This window comes from Mastacembelus armatus, chromosome 15 (assembly GCF_900324485.2).
Source record: "Mastacembelus armatus chromosome 15, fMasArm1.2, whole genome shotgun sequence".
Lineage (NCBI taxonomy): Eukaryota > Metazoa > Chordata > Actinopteri > Synbranchiformes > Mastacembelidae > Mastacembelus > Mastacembelus armatus.
In genome coordinates, this window is record NC_046647.1 from 9,831,604 (window position 1) to 9,845,051 (window position 13,448).

Genomic DNA, 13,448 nt, shown 5'->3' on the forward strand with positions numbered 1-13,448 from the left:
TGCTAAAATCAAAGTTTCATTTGAAATGATTTTTTAGCCATTGACGCTTAAAATTGAGCAAGGTGTATAGGTCACCTATAGACTCGGTCCTCACGCCTACAAGAATAAACGCCTTCTGAATCATTTATTTATTAGCACATATGGATGATTTACAAAACCTCTCCCCGCTTCGACTCTTTCCGTGTAACGTGAACGCGGCATCGCAGACAGATGTTTCCCATGGTGCAGTGCGGTCAAGACCCGGTGGGGACATTCAAAACTATGGCAGAAGTTTCGGATGTATTTACACCAACATCAAACTCAGAAGTCGTGGGAAATGGGTCCACTGTGAACAGCGGAGAGACCGCGATAAACACGCGGCCATCGTTTTCCTCAGGAAAAGATATTAGCACGGCGGAGGAGCCGAATATGAAATGTATAGACACAACGTTACAAAGTGATCTCGTCGACTCATCCCGACACTCCGCGGAAATCGCCGAACACCTCTCACCACAGGACGTAACTTTAAATAACGTTACATGTTTAAAAGCGAAAAATGCGTTTGGACTTAAAGATAGCTCATCCGAACCTGGAATAAATTCCAAACAGTCTGGTGTGAACAATCCTGAAGACAAGGAAAACATCACGATGCCCTCTCCCACCATCACTCCAGGTCGTTTTTCTCAATGGGGCTTAACGTTAAACAGCAACGTTACTACTTTAAATCACGTTTCTGCGATGTAAATACACTGGGTCTTCATTTTAATAGGGGGGAAAAGCTCCAGGGTGATGCCTGTCTGTAATTACATAAAAGACAGGCAGATATTATAGCTGGAGACAGCAGATATGGAAAGTAACTATAGGTACATTTACTGCAGTGCTGTACTACTTTTATTATTTTTGAGTATTTACGTTTTAATCCTGTTTACATTTTCCTTCTTTAATCCATTTCAAAGGGAATACTTGTTACCCATTTTATTTAAACCCCAACATGTGAAACTATTAGTTGATGAATCAATAAGTCATAAACAGTTAATCAGCAGCTGTTTATTTCAAAGAGTGATTAGATGTTTTGAAGTCTTCTGGGAAGCAGATGCTCCAACTACTGTTTTATTTCAGTGTCAGTATAAAATACTTATTTGAATGCATTGTGTACATTTTGTCCATAACACTAGAAAACTGTAATACTTTGTAATACATTTAAGCAGAAAGGATCGGAGTAAATCTGGGTTCAAATCCAGACAGCAACTATATGTGAAGCTTATGGGAAACTAGGGACAATGGTTTTGTTTGAGCACTGGCCTTGCTAAATTTCATTATCATTTAAATAGCTAAGATTGTGCAAGACAAGTCCATTTCTCACCCTAATGACATTATTCTGGTTCTTGTTTGGACAGATAATCCCCAAGAAGAGGGCACTTCTGGTCAAAGAGGTTCACATGATTCCAGTGTGACTGCCGGTAAACATAGTAACAGAGAGGTCAGTGATGCTGAGGTGGTGAGAAGAGCGCAGGAAGAGGGCCGCGTGAACGTGGTCTTCCCTGGCACGGTAACTCAGGAAGGCTGCTACCGCTTTGTCAGCGAGATCCTCAAGTGCATTCTTTATCAGAGACAGCAGCTGCCCATGACATATGACCAGCTGGTGTACTCCCAGAAGAAACAGAAAACTTCAGTACAGGTGAAGATGGAAAAATTATGAAGTGCATATCCGTTTTTCACAAATGTAGGAGTGTTCTTGTGGATCGGACATTAACCAAAGTTGTTTGGTGACTATTATGCTTTTCAGGATAAAGACATACTGAGCCGGAGGCCAGACCTGGACTGGCGCAAGTGTCAGCAGACTCTTCAGGAGCTAGAAGAGGTGCTGCAGCAGCTCGAGGTGCTGTTTTCTCTTAGCAGGGTGCCCCGTGTGCTGCTGATAATGGGTGGTTCCCTCATTCTGCCCAACGAGCTGTATGAGATTAACATGGAAACACTAGTTTTGGAAGGTGGAGATCACTGTCTGCGGGTATCATCATGCTTAAGACAACTCTTCCGCACACTTTTTGTGGCTGACCTTTTGTCTGACACCCGACCTGTTCGTCTAATGCCCACTACTGTCTTAGTGCTGGCTCACAGGGATTGCGGTGTAGAGTGGTTCCGCCCTAAACTACAATTTAAAGTGCCAATGCGAGTTAAGAACCAAATTATTGCACTGTCTACTGATCCCAGTGCCTGTAAGGATTCAAGCGCAGAGGGCTCAGACTGGCAGGATTACATATGGTTTCAGGCACCCATGACTATCAAAGGCTTCAAATAGACCAAAACATTGAGCTCTTTCTGTATACCAGAGTAACATCTTTATGTTACTTCAAAAGAATTGAGCTGTAGATATTTTAATGAATTATGGGTTTAATTTTTTACTTATGATTAAATATTGATTCAACAAAAATAGTGGGGGTATTGATACAAGCAGAATGTAAGATGCTTTTTTTAAAATCATCTTTTCAAATATTGAGAAAATGTCTTCTCAGTATGCTTAGTTGGCATGTGATGGAATCTACCTGGAAATATTGTGTATTGTTTATTTACAAAGGACATTTTATGTGTTTTAGAGCATAAACTAATGTTTCAGGATATTAACCACAGAACACACACAATATTGGTGCAATATACTTTTAATGAGAGTAACTTGAAAGAATTATTGAACTATATTGCTGTTTTTACTCCAATTCATGTATATGCTGGAGTGCCAGTATCATCTGTGTGTAAGTTTACATTCATTAAAACCTGAATATGATTTAAACAGTGTCAATATTGCGTAGTTCAATCAAGCCATAAGTCCAAATGGAAAAAAAGCAATCAAGTTAGACAGTAAAAATGAAGAACAGATGTGTTACAATTACACTAGTTTGAGACTAAGTCAAAGTGTTCAGAAATCTTCCACTTTTCTGACAAACTGGACAATATCACTGGCTAGCAGATGGGGTTCCTCAAAGGCAGCAAAGTGGCCACCTCGAGGCATGAAAGTGTAGGAGTAGATGTTTCGACACCTAATTTGTGCCCACGCTTTAGGGCAGTGCATCAGCTCCGCCGGGAAGGCAGCAAATCCTACGGGCACGATTATCCCGGTCCTAAAACAAAAAGTAAAACTTGATTAGGGCCTCCACAAAATGCAACAAGTAATTTTGACAATGCTAGCACTTGGCCACATACTTGGCATCCACCCTGTTGTCAGGATTACTCTTGAAGTTCTCTTTGTAGAAGCGCATGGAGGACACGATGGAGCGTGTGGTCCAGTAGATCATGACATTTGTCAAGAGTTCATCCAGGCCAAATTTCCTGTGCAAATGTAGTCCATTCATTATTAATTACAGCCTGGCTGCAACAATCAGACTGTTTTGAATATATCCACATAATTTCTATGCTGAAAGGTCTTAAAAGACAAGAAAGAATGCCCTCTTGTACCTCTCCAGCCCACCATCTGCTAGATCTCTGTTCCTCATATCAGTCCAGGTGGAGAATTTCTCCAGCAAGTAGGCAGCCAAGCCTACAGGGGAGTCGTTCACTGCACAGCCTGTTAACACAATTTAAGATACATTAAGAGCTAAGATAAGAGCATATTGAGATAAAAAAACATTTGTAACATTACTACTGTTTCAGGTAGTTTTCTTATAAATGCTTTGAGAATATTTAGTTTGGGTTTGACCAAACAACCATCAGGATAAGTATTGGACCATCAGGATCAGTCAGCCTGTGTCCTGGTTCTGGATGTATCCACCTGCAGTGTCGGGTTTAGTGGCCTGAATGTGCATGTAGCCCGATTCCTTCAGGAGGTTCCAGACATTCTTCTCAAAGTAAGGAAACAACCGACGGACATCTTCCCAAGTTAAGCCCACCAGGAAAGGCAGATATGGACCAATGATGAGGGAGAGCAACACTTTGAACCCTCTTGTTGACATGAACATGTTTAAGTGGAGACCCTTCACACACCTGGAAAAGATAAGAAGTGAAACACGTTATATAATTCTCACTTATTTCTGCAACTTTAGGTGGAAAGACTTCTTTATCTTCTTTTGGCACCAGTCTCCAGGAATTTTAAGTGTGGGTAGCTTTGGTAATCAGTGCACACTGCAAGCACTGTTTTACAATTTAAGTAAGAATGTCACGATGCTTTAAAAAAACAAGTGGATGGTGGAAATTCCACTGCAGTGATAATTTGTTTTCAATGAGGCCTTTTGCTGACTGTCTTACTGAGGCTTCATCTGTGCCATGTTGGTGGTGATGAGAGAGCCCCAGTCCCCTCCCTGCAGGTAGAACTCGGAGAACCCTAAACGCTCCATCAGTTTCAGGAAAACCCGGGCAGCAGCAAGACTGTCAAATCCTGGAGTGGTACAGGAAGCATACCTGTAAACATTTGCTGGCAAGCTGAAAATACATTACATGTATTTAGAATCATCTACCTTGTTTATGTGGGGCTTCAGAGAAACTGTAGCCAGGGATGGACGGGCATATGACCTCAAACGCAACACCATCATGGTTCTGGGTGAGAATTGGCAGAATCTTGTAGAACTCATAGAAGGAGCCAGGCCAGCCGTGAACAAGCATAAGGGGCAGGACCATCTGATTCTCACGCCGTGGTGGCCTCACGTGGACGAAGTGCACATCCAACCCTGCATTAAAGCAAAAGATAAACTTTCTTATTCCCCAAAGGGAAGTTCAGTGGACTTGTATAGCGATTAATATAAAGAAACATACCTTCTATTTTGGTTTTGAAGTGTGGGTACTTGTTAAGCATCGCCACCTGCTTTTTCCAGTCAAACTTATGTCTCCAATAGGAAACCACTGTCTTGAGATAGGTGGCATTGAAGCCATAATTGAAGCCGCTATCTTCTAAAGCATCAGTGTAGCGGGTTCTGTCAATGCGCTCATGCAGGTCCTGTTGAATAAGCACAACTGATTAGCTACTTCTCTTAAACATGTTTCTGTCTTACTGTTTGTACTTTTACTACTTTCTATTTAACAGCTGAAAGGTGTAGCAGACAGCTAAAAATGACCTGAATCTCTTCATCTGAGGTTTGGACTTGAAAGGGGTAGATTTTATCATCCTCTGAAAGTGGTTTCTCTCCTGCTCCCCACCAGCCGTCACCAAGAGGAATAGTTTTCACTTGTCTCCTCCTGTGCACAGTGTAGGCCAGTATCCCGCCTGCCGCCACAGCCGACCCTATCAGGAGCTGCTGCTGGACAGGAGTCAGGGCAAAGAAACTTTCCCTGCAAAATATGGGGAAACGTATAATTACAGCTCTGACATCATTACAAACACTTCCATCCCGCGTTAGGTAAAATAAGAGTATGAGCGTGTAAAAGGCGGCTTACTTCAAAAGTCGCAGGGACTGCATTGTACCGTTCAAAGGTGACTGTTTCAGACCTGTACTGGGGCGGAGGTTGTAAAAAAACAAACAAATAAAACTTTCATTTTCATTTTCCACTAAACGTGGAAGGTTTTGTAGCTACATGCCCGCCAACAACAACTAACGCAATCTACCAACAATATGTGCTAACATACCTCGTTTGTCTCCTTCTCAGTGTAGCGTTACCTTTACCGACCACGGAACGCCCCAAAGGAAAGGTAGCTGTGGCAACCACGACCTCTTCTTCTTCTTCTGTTTTTTTTTTTTTTTGGTTTTGTTTTGTTCTTTTTCTTTTTTTTTGTTTTGATTTGTTTTTCTCTCATTTGCGCCTCCTGTCGAACTGCACCGAAATGTCTCTCACGATATATTATGTTTTTTTTCTCTTAGTCCTGTTTTCCAGTTAATGTAAATGTAATGTTAAAACGTGACCTGATTCAATTCCAAAGTTGATTTTACTTCAGTTTTTATGCACTCCTCCTCGATAGGTAACTACGGGATGAGCCAGTAAATAAAACAAACGCTCCTGTCTCTCCGCTGCCCGTTACGTTAGGGGGCGTTGCAGAGATTGTTGATTGGCTGCGAGATGTGCCACTCCCAGTGTACAAAACAAGCCTGACGCCGCTGTTTATGTAATAGGGAGTGCCTGTCCTGTTTGTTGCTGATTTGTATTGAGACCGACCTGCTGTGAGCACTATGTGGAAGATTATGTTGCCCCTTCTTGCGGCAGTTTTCGCCGTCGGGTGGAGTGGTCTTCCAGGGGGGATTCAGGACATAGATGTCAATGACGAAGGTCTGCAAAATGCCCTGAACTTCGCCGTCGTTCAACATAACAGAGGCACCAACGATGTGTACCTCAGCCAAGTGGCAGAAGTGATCAGTGCTCAGTCACAGGTTAGTAACTTTTCGTTTGGACCGGTGAATGTCCACAGTGTTGTAGCTGAGCAGTCATCAGGTAAGAAACAAGATCATCGCTTTATACTCGGGCCTGACAGGCGAGCTCATCGTCAGCCACCACCAAACAATAGGCCGCTTTACTGTGCATTTTCACTCTATTTCAGATCTAAAGACCCAACACAATGCCCGCAGTAACCATACGTTTGTTTTTTACTGTGTATGGATCCTAAATACAGTTAAAAGGATGACAGGGAATTAACATGAACTGGTTGAAGCCAAACACGATAATCCTCTGCTGTCCTGTCCTGTCCTGTCCTGTCCTAACTTGACTGCTGTAAAGACCCTGTGTCTGTATAATGCTGAGACAGCTGTAGGTCTTTCCCAGATAAATATCAGCTGGAAAATGACCCGAAAAACTCTACATTTATAAAATACAATAACATTTATTTATAAATACGGTCATTTATAATAATTTTATTTTTATGTTCTTATTAAAAATAGAATTAGAGGCTTAACCAGATTATTTGTGTGGTGGTGTGAACTTCCTTCGTATTTGTCTACACAAAGATAAGTCCAGTAAATGAGGCAGACAGTAGCTGCTTGTTTTGCATCAACTTTGCATTGTCCTGGAATCAGCTGCAGTATCTCCACATGCTTTAATTATAAGGCAGAATCAGTACGTCCAGGATTTCTCACCCACATCTCCTCCACAGGTGGTTGCTGGCATCAAGTACATCATAAAAGTGAAAATGGCAAAGACCCCCTGCAGGAAGACCAGTGTTGATGAAGTCTGTGCCATCCACACAGACCCTGAAAAGGCTCGGGTAATGATATCATTATTTTTCCTTTGTCATTTTCATCACTGGAAATTATTAGATACAGTGTTTTAATGTCATACAGTCTTCTCCTTAAACTCTTCAACAGCAGACTGACTATAAGTTGTCAGATTGTGAAACAATCAGCTACTTCCCCTCTTAAAACCATGACACTTTGTTTGTAAGATAGAACTAGACCGTTTAGATTGACTCAAACAGAATAAGCAAAAATGAGGCAATACTTTTGTCTCATGTAATTGTGTATATTAAATCATACACATTTTTCACCACAGTAGGTCAAGTCAGATTTTATTTCTCTAGTCCGATATCACAAATTTAAGACAGTATTTCAAGTGTTAAACAATCACAGATTTTAATCATGTACATTATATAATGTGTGTATTCTAAACTTTTTCCCTCAGCCTTACCAGTGCACATTTACTGTGTGGAACCGGCCATGGCTCCATGACATCAGGGTTCTCAAAGAGACCTGCTAGACGGAGGACTGCATGGGAATTTTCCACTGCTGAGACTGTGTGCAGAACAGCCCTTATAAAGAGGAATATGTATTTTCTTATAGATGAAAAAACAGTTTTTCCTATTTTATCCTATGCACAATCCACTAGATTACACAGCCTTTTAAACTCATCTATATCTGAAGCATTGTATTAGACTTTAGAATAACTCTGTAGTACTTCAGTGTTATGGCTCATAAATGTTTAAAGCAGTAATCACAAGCAAATAACAAGCATCATAGTTTCACACTGTTATAACACAGAATTAAAATTAAGGAAGCATTTGATCTTTCATGGCTCAGTCTGTCTGTGGATTTGTTATTCTGTTCTACCAGTGGTAAAAGTATAGTGGTATTAAGCTTGTTTTGCTGTTCAGAAGTTTTTAAATGTTCCCCTTCTGGGGATTAATAAAGTCACATTTCACTCAATCATTTTTTTTCAATTACTTGAGTCTCAATACATTTTTTTTAACAAAATGTGAGCTTGGATCTGTGACAAAATAATACATAATCAATTACCCAGCAGAGAATCAGAATGAGATTAAAAACAGTTTTTTGTGACTGGAGATTGCACACTGAACTCACTCAATTTATTTCCATTCCAAATATGAGCTTTATCAGTGATTATAACTGATCTAGACTTAATTCTAGTTTCTAGTTTTATTAGGCTAAACTCTGTTCCTCGTAGCGTTTCCTCATTTGCCTGAAATCTGGTCACTTTCTGAGGCCAGGCTCTTTGGTGTTCATAGTTTTATAGACTAAGAGTTATGGCAGAACAAGGATCACTGCATGTTTGGTGTCAAATATCTGCTCATGACAGCACACCTCACCACCTATCAAATCGAAATGACCTAAACTATGTACTGAAAACAACATTTTGGTTCCCAAATATAAAGAGAAAAACTTGGGGGGGGTTTGGATATGGATCCACAAACGTGGGTCTAAAGAGTCAAAGATACAAAAAGCAATTAAAAAGAAAACAGACAATATAACAGTTTATGCTGCAGCTTTGCAGGAGGCAGGAGAAAATACTATAAATTGTACTGTGCTCAGATCCCACTGTAATACAGCAGGTGGCGCTAATGAGCCTTAAGCCTGGAGGCGAACCGCCATGAAATGAAAGAAGAAATGCATCAAGCGAAGAAATGGGTCGACCACCTCTGCAGGGTGTTTATACCTTCTATACTTTCCCGAACACTGTGTTAGACTGTTTCTTCCCAGATACATAGTGTTCACCTGTATCTCCAGCGATGACCATGGAACTGAAGGAAGAGCAGCTGAAAGTGGCTGAGAGCCAGCTGAGGAAATATTTACCGCGATCACAGCAGGTCAGTCTAGTCAGAGCTAATGTGTTTAATAGTTTTTATAGGCTATTGCGAGTTAAGGATCAGTGTTAGTCAATTTTAATTATTGATAACTGATCAATCTATTCCTGCATTATAATATCTACTGATTTCATTTTTAAGGTTTACGGTTGTTTGCTCCTCTACAACAGAGTCAGATCAGACCCTGTAAAGTTTTTAGTAGACAGATGGCCAGAGTTCAGTGTCATTATCTACAAACCACAGCAGGAACAGGTAACTTCTTGTTTGTGTATTTAAAAATATGATCGTTTGCTGTATTTATGCAGGCAGTAAGCTCTCTTCTCTTTTTGTTTGTTTGTTTTTGCTTGTTTGTTTTTGCAGAAAGGTGACGTTTTCAAAGACATGCTGGTTTTTGCAATTGATGAAGCTATTCTAGAGGAAACCATAAGGAAGCCCTCTGTTATTGACTGGACCAGATATCTTTGTTTTGGTAATAAGAATAGTTTTTTTTCTTTTCATGGTCTCTGGAAAAAATAACTTGAAGGTCTGTTTACCTCTCAATCTGTTGTTTTTTAGCACACTGCTCTTCCCTGTTGACCCTAAATGATCAATGAAATACTGTCAGTGCCAATGTCAAAATAAGTTTCACACTTTTATGATTTGCTTTTCCATTAACAAATAATAACTTCATCATTTCTGTCCAAGGAACTTGTCTTCATCACTGGGAGACACTGAAATCAGTGGCATCAGAAAAAGATGTGTCCATCAGAAAAGTGGCTGTTTGTCGCAAAATGACACTGGAGGATGTGTCCAAGCTTCCCTCTATAGACAGGTAGGATCTATCTGAGCAGTGATATCATGATTCTAGTGTGAGACAAAAATCTGTATCTCAGGTTTAATAGCTCAATTCATGAGACTGGATTCAGCCCTGAAACGTCATCTGCTTTGTTCCACATCAGCTCAGGGATCGCCGTACGTTCTCTGGATGAATCACACATCAGCCTGGTGAATCGGGCATGGAAGTTTGGAGACAATGAGATGTCTGTCAGAATGATCCAAAACATGATTATGAATTTCCCCACCTGCTGTGTGCTGGACACAGAAGGAAGGCCTGTGTCCTGGATCCTGACTTACGCCTCCTGTGCCATAGGTATGCTGTACACCGTGCCAGAGCACAGAGGGAAAGGCTATGCCAAAGTCCTGATCAGTACCATGGCTAAGAAACTCCATGCTCTGGACTACCCAGTGTACTGCTTCATAGAGGAGGAGAACATGGTCTCCTACAGACTCTTTAAAAAGTTGGGCTTTACTGAAGATCCCTCACACAGAGAAGCCTGGTTTTCAGCCAATGAATTAGAAGCTTTATAGAGTAATATATAAGTTGAGCACTGTATTAACTGTGGAGGCCCATATCATAAATTACTCTTGGAATGTGAGCTAATTCATTTGCATTTGTATCACAGAAAAAGTAATGAATTGAAAATGAAAGCCAGAAATGAGGGTGAAAAGCTATTGTTTCACCTTTCTACTGGATAGGATTATGTTATACTGTCAATTCAGGTTGAGTAGTCATAAATTGAGGCAACATGCTCCTGCAATTCCTTCTTCATACATTTCATCTCTTAGCTGAAAAAGCAAAATCATAATGTTAAACATTTGCAAATGTATTTACCTGAATTTAACTAAAAACTAAATGTCCTTTTAGTGATTTGATGATTTATTATGCACACAGCTCAGGTGGTAGGTGTAAATTCATACTAATATGTGGTCAGGTTAATAAATATATAATGATTTTGTATTCATGCATTCCAAATTTATTGAAAACGGAGTGGATGTGTAATTATTTTGAAAGGAATAAAAAAAAGAATACCTATTTTCACTATTTTACCTCTGTTCTCTGAACTTGTCAAGACATAATAACCATGTTTTCCGGTACTCCAAGATAAAATAATACATATTTAATTACCCAGCAGAGAACCAAAATGAGACATTTTCCTCAGGTTGAAATGAAATTAAAATAGTTTCATTTGTGGTCTACATCTAGGTGGATGTACCGTTTCCTCCGGCTGCAATTACAATAATTCACGTCCCAATTTTCTCAAAAGTGGAAGTTTCACAAAGACATAACCTACTGTACCTTTGTCCTAACAGGGGAACATAGACGGTGTCTATTTTCTGGGTTTGTTACTATTTGATTCCAGCAAAACCAGCTGTATGTAGAAAAATACTGGGCCAGTAGGGTTTAACAGGCTGTGCAGGTTCCTGCCGACTGTGATCACTACACGTGTATTAACGTTTACATTTCTAAGCAGATCATTTCCCTCCACTACAGCACAGCAAGGAAGTAGCCTATTGTCCAGGGATCAAACAGTGACAGATGTTTTAAAATGCATCTGGAGAACTCCACAACTGCAGGGACGCCAACAACTTCCATATTTTCCCAGTGTGCTAGACTTCCCTGCTGTTCTATGGCTTTCCAGATACATAGTGTTCAGCTGCATCTCCAGCAATGACCATGAAATTGAACAAAGAGCAGCTGAAAATGGCTGAGAGCCAACTGAAAAAATATTCACCGAGATCACAGCAGCTCAGTCCAGTCCGATCTACTGTATTTATTCATTTCTAAGGATCAGTGTTCGTCAGTTTTAACTTTAATTATTGATAACTGATCAATCTATTCCTGCATTATAATATCTACTGATTTCATTTTTAAGGTTTACGGTTGTTTGCTCCTCTACAACAGAGTCAGATCAGACCCTGTAAAGTTTTTAGTAGACAGATGGCCAGAGTTCAGTGTCATTATCTACAAACCACAGCAGGAACAGGTAACTTCTTGTTTGTGTATTTAAAAATATGATCGTTTGCTGTATTTATGCAGGCAGTAAGCTCTCTTCTCTTTTTGTTTGTTTGTTTTTGCTTGTTTGTTTTTGCAGAAAGGTGACGTTTTCAAAGACATGCTGGTTTTTGCAATTGATGAAGCTATTCTAGAGGAAACCATAAGGAAGCCCTCTGTTATTGACTGGACCAGATATCTTTGTTTTGGTAATAAGAATAGTTTTTTTTCTTTTCATGGTCTCTGGAAAAAATAACTTGGTCTGTTTACCTCTCAATCTGTTGTTTCTTAGCACACTGCTCTTCCCTGTTGACCCTAAATGATCAATGAAATACTGTCAGTGCCAATGTCAAAATAAGTTTCACACTTTTATGATTTGCTTTTCCATTAACAAATAATAACTTCATCATTTCTGTCCAAGGAACTTGTCTTCATCACTGGGAGACACTGAAATCAGTGGCATCAGAAAAAGATGTGTCCATCAGAAAAGTGGCTGTTTGTCGCAAAATGACACTGGAGGATGTGTCCAAGCTTCCCTCTATAGACAGGTAGGATCTATCTGAGCAGTGATATCATGATTCTAGTGTGAGACAAAAATCTGTATCTCAGGTTTAATAGCTCAATTCATGAGACTGGATTCAGCCCTGAAACGTCATCTGCTTTGTTCCACATCAGCTCAGGGATCGCCGTACGTTCTCTGGATGAATCACACATCAGCCTGGTGAATCGGGCATGGAAGTTTGGAGACAATGAGATGTCTGTCAGAATGATCCAAAACATGATTATGAATTTCCCCACCTGCTGTGTGCTGGACACAGAAGGAAGGCCTGTGTCCTGGATCCTGACTTACGCCTCCTGTGCCATAGGTATGCTGTACACCGTGCCAGAGCACAGAGGGAAAGGCTATGCCAAAGTCCTGATCAGTACCATGGCTAAGAAACTCCATGCTCTGGACTACCCAGTGTACTGCTTCATAGAGGAGGAGAACATGGTCTCCTACAGACTCTTTAAAAAGTTGGGCTTTACTGAAGATCCCTCACACAGAGAAGCCTGGTTTTCAGCCAATGAATTAGAAGCTTTATAGAGTAATATATAAGTTGAGCACTGTATTAACTGTGGAGGCCCATATCATAAATTACTCTTGGAATGTGAGCTAATTCATTTGCATTTGTATCACAGAAAAAGTAATGAATTGAAAATGAAAGCCAGAAATGAGGGTGAAAAGCTATTGTTTCACCTTTCTACTGGATAGGATTATGTTATACTGTCAATTCAGGTTGAGTAGTCATAAATTGAGGCAACATGCTCCTGCAATTCCTTCTTCATACATTTCATCTCTTAGCTGAAAAAGCAAAATCATAATGTTAAACATTTGCAAATGTATTTACCTGAATTTAACTAAAAACTAAATGTCCTTTTAGTGATTTGATGATTTATTATGCACACAGCTCAGGTGGTAGGTGTAAATTCATACTAATATGTGGTCAGGTTAATAAATATATAATGATTTTGTATTCATGCATTCCAAATTTATTGAAAACGGAGTGGATGTGTAATTATTTTGAAAGGAATAAAAAAAAGAATACCTATTTTCACTATTTTACCTCTGTTCTCTGAACTTGTCAAGACATAATAACCATGTTTTCCGGTACTCCAAGATAAAATAATACATATTTAATTACCCAGCAGAGAACCAAAATGAGACATTTTCCTCAGGTT

At 40.0% G+C, this 13,448-nt stretch overlaps 5 protein-coding genes across 6 annotated transcripts; 4 read left to right on the forward strand and 1 right to left on the reverse strand.

Moving 5' to 3' along the window:
- The first annotated feature begins 219 nt into the window (after positions 1 to 219).
- Positions 220 to 2,472, forward strand: mad2l1bp (MAD2L1 binding protein). The gene is made up of 3 exons (XM_026310260.1): positions 220 to 652; positions 1,377 to 1,657; positions 1,766 to 2,472. The coding sequence occupies exons 1-3, from the start codon at positions 220 to 222 to the stop codon at positions 2,276 to 2,278; spliced, it is 1,227 nt and encodes a 408-aa protein (XP_026166045.1). The 3' UTR covers positions 2,279 to 2,472.
- A 146-nt stretch (positions 2,473 to 2,618) lies between these two features.
- On the reverse strand, positions 2,619 to 5,894 carry ephx5 (epoxide hydrolase 5). 2 transcript variants are annotated; one of them, XM_026310258.2, is made up of 10 exons: positions 5,525 to 5,894; positions 5,335 to 5,386; positions 5,016 to 5,229; positions 4,717 to 4,897; positions 4,422 to 4,631; positions 4,213 to 4,342; positions 3,740 to 3,951; positions 3,427 to 3,535; positions 3,175 to 3,300; positions 2,619 to 3,092 (listed from the first exon to the last, which is right to left on the reverse strand). In XM_026310258.2, the coding sequence occupies exons 2-10, from the start codon at positions 5,355 to 5,357 to the stop codon at positions 2,891 to 2,893; spliced, it is 1,407 nt and encodes a 468-aa protein (XP_026166043.1). In that variant the 5' UTR covers positions 5,358 to 5,386; positions 5,525 to 5,894; the 3' UTR covers positions 2,619 to 2,890. The 2 variants fall into 2 exon arrangements, with proteins under 2 accessions (XP_026166043.1, XP_026166042.1); XM_026310257.2 differs by having other exon boundaries at positions 5,335 to 5,391.
- Positions 5,895 to 5,967: 73 nt separating this feature from the next.
- cst3 (cystatin C (amyloid angiopathy and cerebral hemorrhage)) lies at positions 5,968 to 8,021 on the forward strand. The gene is made up of 3 exons (XM_026310269.2): positions 5,968 to 6,260; positions 6,977 to 7,087; positions 7,501 to 8,021. Exons 1-3 carry the CDS (start codon positions 6,063 to 6,065, stop codon positions 7,573 to 7,575), a joined length of 384 nt encoding a protein of 127 aa, XP_026166054.1. The 5' UTR covers positions 5,968 to 6,062; the 3' UTR covers positions 7,576 to 8,021.
- A 672-nt stretch (positions 8,022 to 8,693) lies between these two features.
- LOC113132276 (glycine N-acyltransferase-like) lies at positions 8,694 to 10,771 on the forward strand. Its single transcript, XM_026310265.1, has 5 exons — positions 8,694 to 8,920; positions 9,059 to 9,169; positions 9,278 to 9,386; positions 9,602 to 9,728; positions 9,856 to 10,771. The coding sequence occupies exons 1-5, from the start codon at positions 8,843 to 8,845 to the stop codon at positions 10,262 to 10,264; spliced, it is 834 nt and encodes a 277-aa protein (XP_026166050.1). The 5' UTR covers positions 8,694 to 8,842; the 3' UTR covers positions 10,265 to 10,771.
- Positions 10,772 to 10,927: 156 nt separating this feature from the next.
- LOC113132281 (glycine N-acyltransferase-like) lies at positions 10,928 to 13,320 on the forward strand. The gene is made up of 5 exons (XM_026310270.1): positions 10,928 to 11,492; positions 11,611 to 11,721; positions 11,830 to 11,938; positions 12,151 to 12,277; positions 12,405 to 13,320. The coding sequence occupies exons 1-5, from the start codon at positions 11,406 to 11,408 to the stop codon at positions 12,811 to 12,813; spliced, it is 843 nt and encodes a 280-aa protein (XP_026166055.1). The 5' UTR covers positions 10,928 to 11,405; the 3' UTR covers positions 12,814 to 13,320.
- Positions 13,321 to 13,448: the final 128 nt, after the last annotated feature.